We start from the raw sequence: 17,363 nt of genomic DNA on the forward strand, positions 1-17,363 counted from the left end.
GAGAGAGAGAGAGAGAGAGAGAGAGAGAGAGAGAGAGAGTGAGTTGAGTGAATTTTCTGGTACCTTCTTTTTAACAAAAGAAAATGAGGAAAGGATAGAAAACAGAGTACGAAGGAATCGAATATCTTTACCACAGCCTTCTCATTCTAGGAACTTAACCTTTTGCATAATTACTGTCTTCTTAAATACAAAGCACATTCCGGGTTCAGTGGGAGCTAATCAGAATTGGGTTTTTGTCTGGTGTGAAGCTGTGATCTCCAGCGGAGATGAATAATATGCACGCCAGAGAGAAACTGGTTTGTAAGAGGAAGGCTTAGCTCTAAGGAGTGAGTGCAGACAGGGGTCAGCTGCCCAGCCATCTCTGGTGTCCTATTTCATTGTCCTAATTCTTAGTTCCCTCCTTGGTAAAATGTGGATAGAAACAAACCTTAGGAGGGGTGGGTGTCACACGAGACATGGCAAGTATGCCAAATGTTTCATACAGTGCCCAGCCCAACATGCTTACTGTGTAGGACAAGGGTTGCTGCTGCTGTTACCTGAATTGACCAAGATGTCTGGGGTCTCAGTATCTACTCTGTAGGGAGAACTGTCTGTTATTCGGGGGTCTCAGTATCTACCCTGTAGGGAGAACTGTCTGTTATTCGGGGGTCTCAGTATCTACCCTGTAGAGAGAACTGTCTGTCGTTTGGGAGGTTTCAGTATCTACCTGCAGGTGTCCCAGGAAGGATTTACCTTAAGAAAAGCCTTGGCTTGCTCTTTCTTGGCTTTTTAGGCAAGGGGCTCAGGATTCCCAGGATGATGTGGTCTGTGGTGGTGGGGAGTGGAGCAGTGTGGCTCCCTTTCATTGAGACAGTTCACAATTACGGCCCTGTAGCACCATAGTGAGAGCCTAGAAGCAGGTGCACTGTGGCTCCCCAGCTGCCTCGCTGTGATTGGGGCCCTCCTCTCCTCACTGGCCTCTGCACTTACAGAGGGAAATGAGGGCCTCAGTGGTAAGGCTCACACTGTGTAGAGGGCAGAGGGCAGAGGGCAGAGGGCAGAGGGCAGGGGGCATATTGCATGCTGTTGTAAGGTTTATCTCTTTGTGTTGCTTTGGCAGCTTTGTGGAGGGTGCCGGAGACAGATTAGGCTGCACAGTGATGTGTGACATGTCTCTGTGCACACGTAGCTCCAAATGCGATTTTAGGCAGATAAGCACTACGGGGTTACTTCCTTTGGGGGCAAACACCAAAAAGACAATAGGTTTTTATGGTTTTTTAGATCTGTTGCTCAATCTATTCCCCTTATTGAGTTTATTAGAACAAGACTTTTCACCCCGGTTGATGAAGGGCAGAGTCAGAGCACAGCATGATACATGCTGCATTGAGGGACTGTTGGGCGTAGGATGGGGGATCAGAGTCAATTACTTCAAGTAAAACCACAAGAGGAGCTGTGAGCCTTTGAGGCTCCCCAATGCCAAGGCCTCTGCCATGAGGTCCCCCAGGAAGAGCATGCGCGGTTTTGATTGTCTCTGCTCTGCAGTCTAGGCAGACGGAGGACTTTAGTTCTTGCTATAGGACATGAAGACACCGTGCATTTCCCACTGGCTCCTGGGCATGGCGCTCATCCTCTGCTCCACGCACACCCGCAGCCTCAGGAGATGTCTGAGTTCCGTGGATGTGCACCGTATAGAACAGAGTTTCTGGGACATCAGAAGAGCCCTGGTGAGCACGGGTCTGAAGGAATGGGGTCTGCCTTACCTCACGTCTTAGCCTGAAAGGCATGTGCCTTCCTGTTACTTGTGTGGTATCCTGAGTGGAGACTTCTCATTGATGCCTGTCCTGTTTGTTACAGCAAACTAAAGACACCTTCAAAAATATCACCATCCTGTCCTCACTGAAGAATCTGGACAGCATTAAGGTACCAGTTTGTTTGTGTCTGCTTTTTAAAGACTTAGTGCAAAGAAATAAATCCCTACCCAGTGTGCTATTAATGCTCCAGGCTTCTTTGTCGTCTGAGAAGTCTGGGCATGACAGTATTCCAGGGACTTTGAAATCATGGGCGTGACCAAAGAAGTGACACTTTCCCAGAGGGTGGCAGAAGTACCGGGTACTCCAATGGGACAGGAATTCAGTGGCTTGGAGATTGTTTTGGGAGATTCCATGGGGGGAAATGAAGACACACAAATAAAAACAAAAACCAGAGTCATTTAAAAGCGGAGGAGGTTGTAGATAAGAAGATACAAGGTCTAAGATACAGCACAGAACCGGGTGTGACGCCACTGAGGGCAGGGCTGTGTGACAGGGACAGAGAGCATGCAGGTTTAGGATGCAAAGAATGTGCTTGAGTAGGGTAGGGGGCTGGGGAGGGGTGGCTACCTTTGGAACCAGGCAGAGCCTTGGCTTTCTTTCTGACAGAGACAACAGAGCAGCCGAGGAGACTTCTGGGATGGAAGTTGTATCACTATTCTAGAGAGTCTGGGAGTGTGCTCTACAGTTGGCAGCCGGATGGGAAGGCCAGTAGGGCTTCCAGCTCCCTGTCCAGAAAGGATGTTCCCAGCTGGTAGTTTGCTGCTGAGTCTTTGCTTTACAAAATGAGCCTGTGAGGTGCATTTAGAGTGATCTCTTAGCCAGGTGTGGGGGGGGGGGGGAGGGAGGAGGGCATGCTTATGCTCCCAGCACTTGGGAAGCAGAGGCAGGAGGATCGTTACAAGTTTGATACCAGTCTGTTCAAGTTTGTGAGTTCCAGGCCAGCCAGGGCTACACTGATGCACAAACCCAACTTTCAGTTCAAAGGAATAAGAGATAGTTTATGCCATAGCCAAACAGGAGCGACTACACCCTGGAATCTGGATTGTGCCGAATGGAGTGTTTCCAAGCAGTGCAGCATCATGAAGCTTGTACAGAAATAGGACAAAAGACAGGCATAATCAAGGCATTTAAAACCTATTGGTGGGAGCATAAGGCAGGCAGGTTACAGCAAACTGTGGAGAAACTGCTACAGGCCTCGGATGCTATCTGATGACATTCTTAGCTCTAGGGACACGAGTGGTCTATTAGTATATTCCAGAAAGTGTCTCCTGGTAGTCACAGTAGCTAGGTCAGACATAGAGATGCGTGCCTATCCAAGGAGGTCAAAGACAGCCCGAGATAATTGGACTCTGGATACACACACAGTGTTACAACTCCCCACAACCACAGAGGTTCTATTTAGTCAGTTAGCCTTGGAGAATCTTAATTATACATTAGACGTTTTTTCCCTGCTATTTTCCAGTTCATGGTTATCAAGACCCTGTCTCAAAAAGCAAAGCAAATTGAACAACAACAAAAACAAAATGTTTTGATCTCTGCATTCATTCTAAAAATGATATACATTTTAGTCGTTCCTGAGTTCTTAGATGACAAACTAAAAATATGCATCTATGAGGAATTGACTTCAAAAGGAATGATGAATTAATGGCAAAGCCAGGAATAGGACACCCCCTTCCAGTTTATGCCTCTGTTTCCAGATTCATTCTCCTCCTGAGCTTGAGAAATAGCTGATGTGGAGTAAAGAAGGGAGCTAGTGAATTAGGTCTTTATTATCTATACCTGCCCTTTCTACTCTCTCTTCTCTCCCTCATTCATTCCATTTCTTTTCTCTTTTAAAATTATTTAGTGAGTGTGTGTGTGTTTGGGCGTTAATTCTTTCCTTTCTTCACATGGGGTTTGAAGGTGGAACTCAGGTTCTCAGACTTAGTCAAAAGTTCATCAACTGCTGAACCAACCTTTCTCCCTCCCTCCCTCCCTTCGGCCCTCCCTCCCACCCCCCCCTCTCCTTCTTCCTTTCCTCTTCTCCCTCCCTTTCTCTCTCTCCCTCTCTCTCTCTCNTCCTGGGGCGATCTGCTCTTGGTGTTGCCCTGGTCCCTGTCGCCTGCGTTGTCTGCCACTGTGTCAGTACCCGCCGGTCCCGGCCGCTGCGCCAGCTACGTCGCCCGCCCTAAATGTCACAGTCTTAATAACACAGCGGTGTGTAACCTATTTGTCTGGCTAAGAGATCCAGTTCGGCAGGGGAACAGAAGATCCTGATTCCAATTAGTCTGCCACTGTCTAGGAAAAGCTGCCCTGGGGCTAGAGGCGGGGCGTGAACCTTCTGCCGCATTTCCTCAAGCCCGCAGAGCGCCAACCGCTAGAAGGCAGCTGTCCACTGCCTCTCAGGGCTGTGCATTGCCTTTGAGGCATCTGCTTTCCATTGCAGTCCACTGAGCTCCCCAGATGTGGCTGCAGGTCGCCAGTCTCACAAATTTCAGCTCCTCGCCCTGGCCCAGTTTAAGGGGACAAATTGCGAGAGAGTCCAGTAGTGTGTGGGGTTCAGGGCTTAGTGGTCAGGATGAATATATTGGTCAAGCCTGGTAAGATCCCTGATGTCCAGGAGCAGAGGATGTTGTGAGCTGGGAGATTACAGAGCAAACAGCCTTGGCTTGTGGGATGCGACCCCTCTCATAAAGGAGACACCTGGTTCTTGGAGGGAGCTAATAACTTACATTGTTCCGGAGAGGTTGTGCTGAGAATCCTTGTCTGTGATGGTATTCCAAGCCCTATTCTTTGTGAATACATCTCCTGGCTATAGGTGGCTTGACTGTGGGAAGCATGGAAGAAAACCCTGAATTCTAGAAAAGAATGTTCAGTTCTGTAACTTCTTGTACTTTTTCTCCAAAGTGTTGAGAGCAGAGGGCCTCAGGGCATGCTCTAATTTGTGTCTGTAGCCTGTAGATGTGTGCTGCGTGACCAGGTACCTCCTGACCTTCTACAGAGACAGGGTGTTCAAGCACCATCAGGAGACAAGCCACGAGGTCATGAGGAAAATCAGCAAGATTGCCAACTTGTTCCTCCAAATGCAGAGAACACTGGAGCAATGTGTGAGTCCGTGCGTCCCAGAATCAGTGCGCCTGCGAGTCAGTGCACCCGAGGGTCAGTGCGCCCGCGAGTCAAAGCGCCCGAGAGTCAGTGCGCCCGAATCCCAAGCAGCTGCTTTCATTCTGTCCAGAATGAGCCCAGGACTGGTGCTGTTGGGTATTTCTTGCCCTGTTATTCACTTCTGTGTCCTTCAAGACTTTGCAATGGTTTTGCCTACTGACACCTTGTCAGATATGTCACCTCGTGGAGTGGCCAGTTGATGCCAGGGTGTCTCCTAAGTGTGGAGTGGCCTCTAAGAGGCACGTGCCAAGGGTTTCATTCTGACCATAAGCACACCTCTGGACGTTCTGTTTCTGATCCTTTGAAATTTCCATACTAAGACATTTTGGGGAAGTTGTACAGTAAGGCCTATGTCCAACGGTCACCTGTAAGTTCACTGTCACTTGTTAAAATCAAACAGAGACAGAAGTAAAAATCACCAACCAAAACTCAGGCCAAGAGAAACTGTAGGCTCCATCATAATGGCTGTTGATGGGTTCCTGTGTGGCGTGGCTCCTCTGTGGCAGGCGATGGCTTCCCTCCCTGTATCAGATTCCATTAACTGTTAGAAAGGGTAGCGGTTCCTGTCCTGCTTTAAAGCTTACAGCTGGGCAATCACATGGATATAGTTACTCAAGTAGTTAACCCTGTAGGGTGTTGCACTCAGCACTGTGACAAGGTAGACCTGGTGCTTGCTCTTCTGAGGAGCAGAAGCCAGGGTCAAATGCAGACTTTCTCCACATCTTCTAAGCTTTTCACTTGCCTAGGGAGGAGGAGCGTGTAGGGGGAGGGGCACGTAGGGAGGAGGAACATCTAGGGAGGAGGGGCGTGTAGGGAGGAGGGGCGTGTAGGGGGAGGGGCTCGTAGGGAGGAGGAACATCTAGGGAGGAGGGGCATGTAGGGAGGAGTTGCTATGCAGGGAGGAGGGCTGTGCGAGGAGGAGGGGTGTGCAGCGAGGAGGAGCATCTAGGGAGGAGGGGCGTGTAGGGAGGAGGGCTTGTAACAGTCTTCTAATGAGTGCTGCCTTCTGTCCCGCAGGTTCATAGTCAGTGTGGCTGCAGTCAGGAAGCCACCAATGCAACCAGAATCATCCAAGACAACTACAATCAGGTGAGGGCTGAGGAGAGCCCAGGGAGGACAGAAAATGAGATGCTGGAGAGAGTACAAGGTTTCAGCATTCTCTCCAAGCCAAATCATTTACTCTTCCCTCCAGTCTTCATGGAAGGCCCATCTGAGCTGATGCCTGCAAAAATGTTGTAGGTCACTGGGCAATTCCCGGGTCCTCTCCTCCACCCTTCCTCTTCTGTGTTCTTATACCTGCACATCTGGCCTGGCTTGCTTAAGATATCATACAGGGAGAGCAACGGTCCCCAGTAAATCTGAAACTGTTACCCACGAAACATAACACATACAATGTTCTTGTGGTTAGGACCTGGCCCTTGGCATCCTGCCTATTGCTGCACTTACTTCTCAAGAGGTGTTGATGCAGGAGCCGTTACTAGGGTATGGCATCTACAGATTTGATTGAGGTACAATAGTTCTGGGGTTTGACCGAAGTTCCTCATTCTCAACACTCTCAAATGATGCCAGTGCATTGAAGGGAGAAGAGGTTAGGACTGTCTTGGGGCTCGGCTTTTGGGGGGACAGGCCTTATGAAGCGATGCTGGAGGGAGAGTGAAGATTCAAGTGGTTTGTACTGTGAGCCAGACACTGTTCCAAGACCACTAAGGAGTTGTCACATGACTCTCCGCCTCAAGGCTCCAAGTGAAAACTGATTTGGATAAATCGGGGGAATGAAGGCACAAATGGATTATGTGAATTATACACATGATGCCGTTTTTTAAATCTTATTTTATTTTACTTTGATTTCAGCTGGAGGTCTCGTCTGCTGCCCTAAAGTCTCTAGGAGAGCTAGACATCTTCTTAGCTTGGATTGGCAAGAACCATCAAGAGACTTCTGCAGCTTGACACTAAGTGCCTTGTCTGATTAGAGATACACAACCCACTGTGAGCTCTCTCTCTCTCTCCCGCCCCCCCCAATGGTCAGCAGCTAACTTTGAAGAGAAACAGATGTGGAAAGCTCCCATAATTATCCAAAATGGGGGTCTCTTCTTGGAGATTGCTGATGTGGAAGGGATCCTCTCTTCTGGGCTGGATCCTCCCTGGAAAAGTTGGGGTTCGAGTTGCTCTCAGCTGCTGCTGAGGTCTCAGCTCTCTGATTCCACCTGAAACAGTCGGGTGGGCAGCTATGGTATTTATGGCAGCATGTGGCTGTTGAGCCATCCCGGACGCTGGCACAGCTCCTCTAATTTATTGTGAAGTGGCTTCTCCCAGGCCTGTGCTGTGCACCTCGTGGTGAGCTATAGTGCATATTGTACTGACTGTCATTTATGAATAAACTGGGCTTTACCTATGAGGATGAATTGTCTTCTGACTCATTCATCTATGGACATGAAAAAGACCTCCCCCAAAATGGGGAACATGTGGGGAAGCTTAATTCTAGATGGGGATAAGATGCATGTAGGTTTTTAAAAAAAGTTCGAGTAGACACGTGTTCTGGATGAGTATATGACTACATTTTTCATCGCTGTAACAAAAGGTCTAGGCTGGGTAGCTTTGTCAATAAAAACAAGTTTATTGCTCATAATTCTAGAGGTTCTAGGGAATGGGTTTGACTGGACCCTGGTGAGGACCACACAACAGGAGCTGACACAGTGGAGGGAGCATGGTAGGAAAAGACAGCACATTGAGACTGAAGCTAGAACAAGTAGGAGCCAGGCTTACTCTTCTCTTTTAAATACGCTTTTATTTATTCTTAGAGGATTTCATGTATGTGTGCCAGGGTCTCTGTCACCACCATGGCCAACAGAGTAGTTATCCATAGGAGGCATGTTTGGTTCAACATGATTGAGTAGCTGGTGTTGGTTCAAACTTTGGGGGTCTGATGCCGGGCAGTTTATTTTAGGCATAGTTAAGCGCAACACAATTTGGTTAAAAAAAAATTCCTGTTGATAAATAATTCAATCCTTTGTGCACAAGAAAACTTAAGGCATGACTATGTTGAGACTCTTTGTAAAAAATGTGACATCCTCCATAAAGAAAGACTCTATAGATTGACTGAAAAAGACAAGCTCATGACAAGTGTCTAGGGGAGGATCCTATGTGGTCTCAGTCACATAGAGAGTGCAAAGGTCACCAGGCTACTAACCACATCCATTTCTGGCCTTCTGGGTGGAGAACAAGTTATACAGCTCTCCCCATGGAGAGACAACTCTTTATGTTTTACATTCCTGGTCCTCAGAGGTCTTATCTGTGAGCACAAGGACTTCTGTGCCTCCTACACATGTGTGCAATGTGTTTCCATCAAATTCACCCCCAGTTCCTCCTCTCCCACTGCATCTCACTTATGGTGCCACCGAGTCCAGTCAGCTCTGCCTATACGTTCATGGACGTAGGGCCACCTGCTGGAGCATGGGCAACCTACCCAGGGCTACATGCCTGAAGAAATATGATGCTCACTCTCTCAGCACCTATGATAGTTTGAATGAATACGCTCATAGAGAGTGGCACTATTAGGAGGTATGGCCTTGTTGGAAGAAGTGTGTCAATATGGGTGGGCTTTGAGGTTTCAGAAACTCAAGGCAGGCCCAGTCCCACTCCCTCTTCCTGCTACTGTGGGACAGGATGTAGAACTCTCAGCTCCTTCTCCAGCACCATGTCTGCCTGCGTGCCGCCATGTTTCCTACTATGACAATAATGGACTAAACCCTTTAACCTTTAAGTCAGCCCCAATGACACTTCCTGTTGACTAAACATTCAAATATATAAGCCTATGGGGGCCATTCTCATTCAAACCACCCTCACTGGTCCTTGTAAAAGACTTCATAGTTTATGCTTTTGTAAATAGAATGAGACCTCCAAAGTCAGGCAGATTTGGTTCCAGTCCTGCAGGACTCTGATCAAGGAACTCAATTTCTCTAAACATCTGAGTGTTCTTATGTAAACCAGTTATTGACATCAGTCATAGGATGCTGAGTTGACCAGCAGGTGAGGTAAGGTGAAGCCAGCAGTCCCAATCACTAGAGTAAAGCATTATAACAGTAGTTTTTGTGTGTGTTGGTGGTGGGTGGTTTTGAGAAAGAAACACTGTGTAGCCCTGGCTGTCCTGGAATTCATTTTGCAGACCAGGCTGGCCTCAAACTCACAGAAATCCACCTTCTTCTGCCTTCCAAGTGCCGGAATTAAATGCATGCACCATCAATGCCCAGTGTTAAAAATAATTTTTAAAATAGTGAATTTTTATTTTATGAAGTACAGGATAAGGAGGAAACATGGCAAATGAACATGAGAGATCAGAACACTCAAAGAATTCTCGTACTAGATAACAGTGAATAAAATAACAGCTTATGTTGTTCTTTGCCCTCAAAAAATGTAAAGAAACCTCTCATATTATTACCAACTGTTTAGGTTAATAAGGAAATGCAGGTTAGTAATTAGTCACCTATTACAATCTAACCTGTAGTCACATTAGGTATGTTTTCAAGGTCAAATAGAGATATATTTTAAATAGACAGGTCATCTTCAAACACTTCAGAGATCTACAAAATATGACATTTTAGATGTTTTAATAACAAAGGCTCTTTTTTATGACAATGAGACATGTCTGCTCCTTGCAGCACCAATATACTTCAGAGAAGATAATGGGCATTGAAGAAACTCCACATGGAGTTTACTTTCTTTGTGCCAAAAACAAGACACTGGGCAAGAAATGCCCCTTCCTTGACTGCTGATATTATGCTGCCCTAATGAGACAAGCAGGACACAAAATATCCTGCTTCACAGAAAAGTCTGTCAAATATGCTAGGCCTGAAGGCCGAAGATGGACATCCCAATGTTGCAGAGGAACTTTGGGTGACTGTCCAGGCAGCCAGCTGTTTCTGTCATTTCTCACATCATTTGGAAGTCACTTGCTTCTACTTCCTGCTTACTCAGTTAATATTATTTCCTTCTCAGGTCTCTGAGGGCGTTGAAGACTAGAGAGTTATAGCTATAGCTTTCCTTGTTTACCAGACACAGAAAAAAAGTTATGATAGAAGGTAGATTAGGTACAAGAATTTAGATTCACCAAGATAGGATAGATATGCCACAGTTTTTTTTCTACTATCCAATGTCTTTCTGCAGCTATTGTTATATATATCCTCTAGTATAAATTCAGTGGTTTTAATATGCAAAACAACTCTTTCTACATAGTATGAATTGGTAACTTTGTTGATGGGTACTTTAAAGTCTTTTAGTACCACGAGAATAGCATATAATTCTGACTTGGACAAAATAATAAGGGCTTTGATGTACTTTACTTAAATTTTCTGATTTGTAACCCACCTTTCCTGATTCATTTGTATCAGTACAGAATATATGTGCTCCAGTTATTGGTGTGTCCTGTACAATGTGAGGAAAGATCCAGTTAGTTCTCTCTATAAGTCAAATTCTCTTGCTTTTGGGATAGTTGTTAATCTCTTCCCCCCAAATTGCTACAAGCTTGCAGGAGAATTGACTGTAATCTGTCAATCATGTTATAAATAAACGCTGATTGGCCAGGCAGGAAATATAGGTGGGAAAACCAGATAGGAAGTAGAAATGGTGTAATGAGAACAGGACAATTCGACAGTTCTGGGAAGGAGGAAGTTGATTCCTCCCACTCCTGCCTAGATCACAGAAACAGCAGGATGTGAGCTGCCCCAATGAAAAAGGGTACTGAGCCTCATGGCTAACATAGATTAGAAAAATGGGTTAATCAAGATGTGAGAGTTAGCCAGTGAGAGGCTAGAGCTAAAAGGCTAATCAGCTTTATAACTTATAGAGATCTCAGTGTGATTTTCTTTGGGGCTAAACAGTTGTGGGGTACTGGGCAGGACAAAAACCCCAACAAACAAGCCAGGCCCCTGTTCGTGTTACACAAGCTCTTTGTCAGGGTTCTCTTTCTTCCCATAATTTTTAATTTCATTATTATTAAAAGGTATTCTAATTTCTGATGGCTCTATTCCTGCAAATTGACAAAGTCTCAATTTTCTCCTTAAAATTAACTCAGAGACTTTTTCCACATAAGTTTTTAAGTTTTTAGTCAGCTTATGTGGTAAAAAAAGATCCATTCTAAGATAATAGCTTCCCTCTGCATTAAAATTTCTGTAGGGGAATGTTTGGAGGGTACTAGACCAGAATGCAGTTAAGATTAGGATCCACATGATCCACGTGTGCCTTCTGTAATCTCCCTTCAATCAAAGTCAATTCTCTTTCAGCTTCCACTAATAATTCCCTTGAACTGTTTAAATCCTTGTCACCATCTAAGATTTTGTTTAAATTAATCAGATCATCAAGACCTATCCCAATAGTGTGCTATAGATGGAAAATGTCTCCTAGGAATCTTTGGAAATCATTAAGAGTCTGCAATCAATCTCTCCAAATTTGCATATTTTAGGGTTTAATTTTTTGCAAACCTATTTTGTAGCCTAAATAATTAATAAAATCTCCTCTTTCTATTTTTTTCAGGAGCAATTTGTAATCCACAATAAGGCAAAAATTTTCTTTATTTCTTCAAACATTCTTTCTAAAGTGTCTATATTTGAAACTGATAGTAAAATGTCATCCATGTAATGGTTACTATAGATTCAGGAAATTGCTTATGCATCATTTCCAATGGCTGATTTACAAAATATTGGCACAGGGTGAGGCTATTTAACATTCCCTATGGGAGAACATTCCATTGATATCATTTAGCAGACTGAGAATTATTATAAGTAAGAAATGTGAAAGCAAATTTTTCTGTCTTTTTCTTATATAGGAATAATGAAGAAGCAATCTTTTAAATCAATAACTATGAGAGGCCACCCTTTAGGTAATAGAGAAGGCAAAGGAATGTCAGACTGTAGAGAACCCATTGGCTGAATCACCTTATTAATGGCTCTTAGATCTGCTACCATTCTCCATTTTCTAGATTTTTTTTTAAACAACAAATACAGGAGAATTTCAAGGTTTGGTTGTTTCTTCAACATGCTGAGATCTAGTTGCTCCTGTACTAACTGTCTAAAGCCTGAAGTATCTCTGTTGTTAAAGACCATTGCTTAACCCATACAGGTTTGCCAGTCAACTCTTTTAAAGGTAGGGCTGTTGGTGCCTTTGAAATATAAGCAGCTGTTGTGCTCAGTTCTTGTACAACCTGAATGGTCAATGAATGTTCTTTAGAAAACCTTTTAAAAATTTCCCCAGAAACATACATTAATTTATGGTTTGTTTCTAAGATTGGGGGAATGTTAATCTGAGTATTTTATTGCTGTAACAAATCACATTTCCACAAATTCAATGCTATGTTAGCCACATATGGTTTTGATATTCCTTTCTGTCCTTCTGACCCTATATATTTGACCCATTTCACATTCTGCTTTACCCAAGATAAAGTTCCAGTCCCTAAAACCTGAACATTTATATCCTGAAGAGGAGAATTTGAGTGCCAAGATTCTGATGAAATTATTGTTACATATGCACATGTGTCTACCAGTCCTTCAATGACAGCATCGTTCACTCATATTTTTAATTTTGGTCTTTGTTCATTTATAGAAGTTTGCCAAAATACTTATTTTATGATTTCTCCTGAATTTTGCTTTCTCTTTCATAGCTGTTCTGTTACCCAGAACAGTATGGTTCCTTACAATAAAGATTAGATGCATTTATTGCTCTGGGAAGGAGTTTTTCTATGATGGCAGGGAAACACTGAACTGGATTTGGAACAGGGGCCTGTGAGAGGCCCCTCACGGAGTTTACCAGTAGCAAAGGATTACCATAAATATTCCTATTGACCTACATTCATTAGTCCAATGCCTACCTTTGCCACTTCTTCTGCATAATCCAGAAGGGAGGGGCATTCTGAATGAATTATTCTTGGAAAAAACATTGTTTCTAGGAATGCCCTGTCTACAGTCTCTTTTAAGGTGACCTTGTTTGCCACAATTATAAAATTCAACATTTTGATTTTTCCTCAAACCTCTGGAAATTTTCTCTCCTATCCATACATCATCATGATCATGAGATTCAATATTAATTGCATCTCAAATCCATTTTTCCAAAGGTGCTGACTTTGTTTTTAAAGGCTTAATTATCCTTTTGCATAGAGTATTGCCATTTTCAAAAGCTAGAGATTCAATTGTTCTTTGTCTAGATTCTAAATCATTCTATTTACTGCTGAAGTCAATCTTTGTAAGAAATCCATAAAGGCTTCCATTGGGCCCTGTATAACTTCAGGAAATGACTCAATTTTCTTTCTTATTTCTCCAATCTGTCCCAAGCATTCAAAGCTGCTCCAGGGCACAAATCCAAGGTGTGGTCATCATATACAGCTTGCCGTTCTATAGTAACATATCCCTTCTCCAAGAATTTGATCTTGGGAGATTTCCCTACCTCGAGCTTTACTCCATTGTTCAATAATCTTAGCCTCTTCTCAGAACCAGGTACTCCATTGTCATTGTGAGCAAGACTCTATAATACATTTACCCAAATCTATCTTGTCATTAGGGATAGTTCTATTACAAACTGATCACGAGTTTAACATTTACTTACAAAAGGTGAACACATGCCATATGAGACTATTGCTTCCTTAAATTTCCTTAAATCTAACATTGGCACAGGAGTTCAGTTAACTGTACCAGAACCTGTGCCTTTTGTAAATTCCTGTAAAGCTACTGGATTGGTTGTCTGAAAACCTTAGGCTATACTTCTCTGTTGTTATTATGCAATGCTGAATTGGCTCTCCATTAAATTCTTCTGTCTGGATTTGAATTTCCCTGTGATCTTTTTTTAATTATGTTTTTCTAAGGACCGTACATAGAACTCAGATTAACCAACTCTTTTTGTGATAAGACAAAGATGATAATGCTGATGTTTATAATTGACATTACATAAATTCAATTTAAATTAGATATCCTCTCATTTAATCAATCTATTTTAAATTGTCTAGTATATTATCATACAGAGATCCAAATCCCTCTATTATAATGATTTTTCTCATTTTTAATGTTGAAAAAAAAACTCTCTCTTTTAGAAAGTTCCTTCCTTTAAGAATTCCCAGTTTTCTCATCAAATCTACCAACTATGTTGATGAAGATGTGAGACTTATTGCTGCTGCATAGAATAGTAAAAGCCCTACTGGATTTCAAGGTAGCCACTTAGTTTGGCAGCAGCTCAAGAAGGGGGATTCAGGGAGAGTCTGCAACCCACAGTGGAGAGAGAGAGAGAGAGAGAGAGAGAGAGAGAGAGAGAGCTGTCTCAAAAAATGCACAGGGGATTGTTTGGAAAAAGCACATGTGTTGGGGAACTATCTGACGGCTACACCAGAAAAATCCCACACTTGCTCAGGAAACAACAACAACAAAAATAAAACAACAAAACCAAAAACAAAGCCTAACCAGGTGAGACTAGAGCCCCATGTGCAGCTTTTGGCCTGTGCTGGTGAATTCATATCCCAAACGTTGAGTGTTAAATGTAGCATGAATAATTAAAACCCAGAGACAGATATTGTGGTTCAGCTTGAAGATCAGAAAAGCAATCAGTTAGCTACGGGCTCTTACCTCCACCTCAGACTGAAATGACGATCCTGCCTCCATGAATCCTCAGAATGAGGCTTAGACATGTCTCCTCCCAATTTATATTCCTCTCTAGTGCTGAGATTAAAGATGTTCACCACTATTGCCGGGCCTCTATGACTAACTAGTGTGGCTACTGGGATTAAAGGGGTGTGTCACCACTGCCTGGTCTGTAAGGCTGACCACCAATGTGATTGTTTTACTCTCTGATCTTCAGGCAAGCTTTATTTATAAAATACAAATAAAATGTCACTGCAGGTTAAAGCTACTTATCCTATGTCACACAGCTCATACATAGCAAAGCCACTCTTCTATCCCAAGAATATGGTTCCAGAATGAACAGTAACGTTAAGAGCAATAGACATGTGCTGAAGCCCTCCTGGCCAACACTGAGTGAGAACTTAAGCTCTCTCCTGAACTCCTCAGGACTGTCCTGTTAGGTACAGACTATTGGGAGCAAATAAAGAAGTTTATTAGGGCTCAACATCTACAGTTATCTTAGTCAGGGTTTGCTAAAGGAATAGATCTAACAGAATGAATACATACTCATGTGCGTGCATGTGCATGCATGCGTGTACGCACATATACAACACACACATTAGGGTGGCTTAAAGGCTGTGATCTCAGTAGTCCAAAAATGGCCATCTCCTGACCAAAAGGCCAAGGCAGTTGTTCAGTCTATGAGACTAGATGTCTCAGCAATTCCAATCAGATGCTAAAGTCCTGGGAATTCCTAGCCAACTGCCAATCTTCAGTCTATGTTGGATATGGAAGAAGCAGGTATTTAATGCCAGGGAAGGGATGCCTCAGTCACATGGTGGATGAGCTTGCCAGCAGGCAAAAGCAAGTTTCTTTTTTCCATGTGCTTTATATAGGCTGCCACCAGAATGTATGGCCAAAAGTCAGGGTTGGTCTTCTCACCTTAAATGATCCAGTAAGGGAAATCACTTAGACACATGCCCAGGTGCTTGGGTTTTAGTTGATTCCAGGTGGAGTCAGGATGACAACCAAGATCAGCACCATGAATCGTAGAAACGTAATTCAAACTCCACACCCAGGACCCTCAATCCTGGGGTTTGTACAGCAACGAGGAGAAGCCTGGAAGAGGAGGAGGTTTACTGATTGATTACCTGGATCTGCAGGAAAGAAATGCTGTTGCTTTCGGTGGTGGTAGAAGTGGTAGCAGAGGAAGAGAGTGAAGGGAGCAGGAGAAGGAAGAGAAGGAAGAGGAGGAGCAGGAGGAGGAGAAGGAGGAGAAGGAAGAGGAGGAGGAGGAGAAGGAGGAGAAGGAAGAGGAGGAGGAGGAGGAGGAAGAGAAGGAGGAGGAGAAGGAGGAGGAGGAGGAGGAGGAGGAGGAGAAAGCTCTCCTCTCCTCTCAGCTAACATTTTATCTGCACTCTCCGTGTTGTGTCCACTGACCTCACATCTTACCTCTCAGACTTGATTAATGCATTCTGATTTGTGGTTTGTTTTGTTACCTGTACACTCAGCGGAGTTGTGATTTTTTTGTTTTGTTGTTTTGTAGAGTTGTTGTTTGAGAAATATCTGCTAATGTGCTTACTCGGGCACCATGTATAATATTCTATAAGTGGAACAACACAAAGATAATTAGTGTGGCCCCTGTGGAAAGAATGTGCAGATTCGTGAAGGACTCTGCATGTTGTGAAGTTCTTAGAAAGAAAGTCTGCTAAAAAATTAACCGAAGCAGAAATCAGCCTCAAGAATCCGCAAATGGATTTGTGTAAATTAAAAAGTTTTTATAAAGCAAGAGAAACTATCAGCTTGGCTGTTTAGGTAGCAGTTTCCTTTGAAGTTGAAGCCTTCCATCTTGGAAGGAAACTTCTTAAGACTTAGGCTGTAAAGGGAAGCGAAACAACAGGGGGAAGAGTATTTACAGGGAGGTGGGACAGCTTGATGTCCTAAGTGGGAGGTGAAACTCTCCATCCTGCAGGGAAAGAAGCTCCATTGAATGGTTTCAGAAAGCCCCTGAAACTGACTAGATGCACGAGGCTCCTCTCTCCTAAGAGTATATAATAATAAAGACTTCTGAGGGCCACTCTCAGACAAGTCAAGTTGCAAAGAAGGTTCTGCAGTAACCTGGGAAAAGGAGAGATCAGCTAAATTGTCCAGAAGAAACAGACCAGCCCAGCTGCCTGCAAAAGGGTCAGACCAACTGAGGCACAGAGAAGGACACTCTTCAACCTGTTGAAGGCTGTGCAGTGTGCCACAGACTGGTGATGGAGTTGTCTGTGAGTTATTTCTGCTCTTGTAAGTAGCCCCATGCCCATATTCCTGTAAGTAACCCCTATAAAACTCATTGGTTCAACCAGTTGGACTTTGATGGTTTCTGTAATCTGCTCTCTCATTGGTCCCCTATCTGAGGGGCATAGACACTTGTCCACATCTCTCCAAGAGAAGTGTGTCACACAAAGAGAGCAAATAGTCTGCAGAATTGAAGGAAATCTTTTCTAGCCATACTTCAGGTAGGGGGTTGACATCCAAAATAGACAAGAACTGAAAACATAAGCACCAAGGAAACAAAACAGTCGCTCAATAAATGGACTGATACTTTAACAAACTGTCGGTTCTCAAAATAAGAAATACAAAGGCCAATACATATTTTTATGAGTGTTCAGCTTCCCTATACATGAGAAAAACTGAAACTACTTTGAGGGGCCACTCTGAGGAAAGAGAGTCAGAGCCCTGTTAGGCACACAGATGGAAGGAAGCTCTGGCACATTAATGTACCTTTCATTTAAGCATTTAATATGGTTACCTCCCCAAAGACTTGGGATTTCACCCTAGCTTCCACTCTGCCCAA

General features: G+C 43.7%; 1 protein-coding gene across 1 annotated transcript; it reads left to right on the plus strand.

Moving 5' to 3' along the window:
* Positions 1 to 1,545: 1,545 nt before the first annotated feature.
* Positions 1,546 to 6,942, plus strand: Il19 (interleukin 19). The gene is made up of 5 exons (XM_050147879.1): positions 1,546 to 1,703; positions 1,834 to 1,899; positions 4,724 to 4,876; positions 5,952 to 6,023; positions 6,786 to 6,942. The coding sequence occupies exons 1-5, from the start codon at positions 1,560 to 1,562 to the stop codon at positions 6,879 to 6,881; spliced, it is 531 nt and encodes a 176-aa protein (XP_050003836.1). The 5' UTR covers positions 1,546 to 1,559; the 3' UTR covers positions 6,882 to 6,942.
* The last annotated feature ends 10,421 nt before the right edge of the window (positions 6,943 to 17,363 follow it).

Source organism: Alexandromys fortis, unplaced genomic scaffold (genome assembly GCF_014885135.2).
Source record: "Alexandromys fortis isolate MF-2015 unplaced genomic scaffold, M_Fortis_MF-2015_v1.1 scaffold_58, whole genome shotgun sequence".
Taxonomy (NCBI): domain Eukaryota; kingdom Metazoa; phylum Chordata; class Mammalia; order Rodentia; family Cricetidae; genus Alexandromys; species Alexandromys fortis.

Coding starts and splice junctions, on each gene's coding strand:
- Il19 (XM_050147879.1), top strand. CDS start 1,560: ATGAAGACACCGTGCATTTCCCACTGGCTCCTGGGCATGGCGCTCATC. Junction 1,900..4,723: donor AGAATCTGGACAGCATTAAG/GTACCAGTTTGT, acceptor TTGTGTCTGTAG/CCTGTAGATGTGTGCTGCGT. Junction 4,877..5,951: donor AGAGAACACTGGAGCAATGT/GTGAGTCCGTGC, acceptor TCTGTCCCGCAG/GTTCATAGTCAGTGTGGCTG.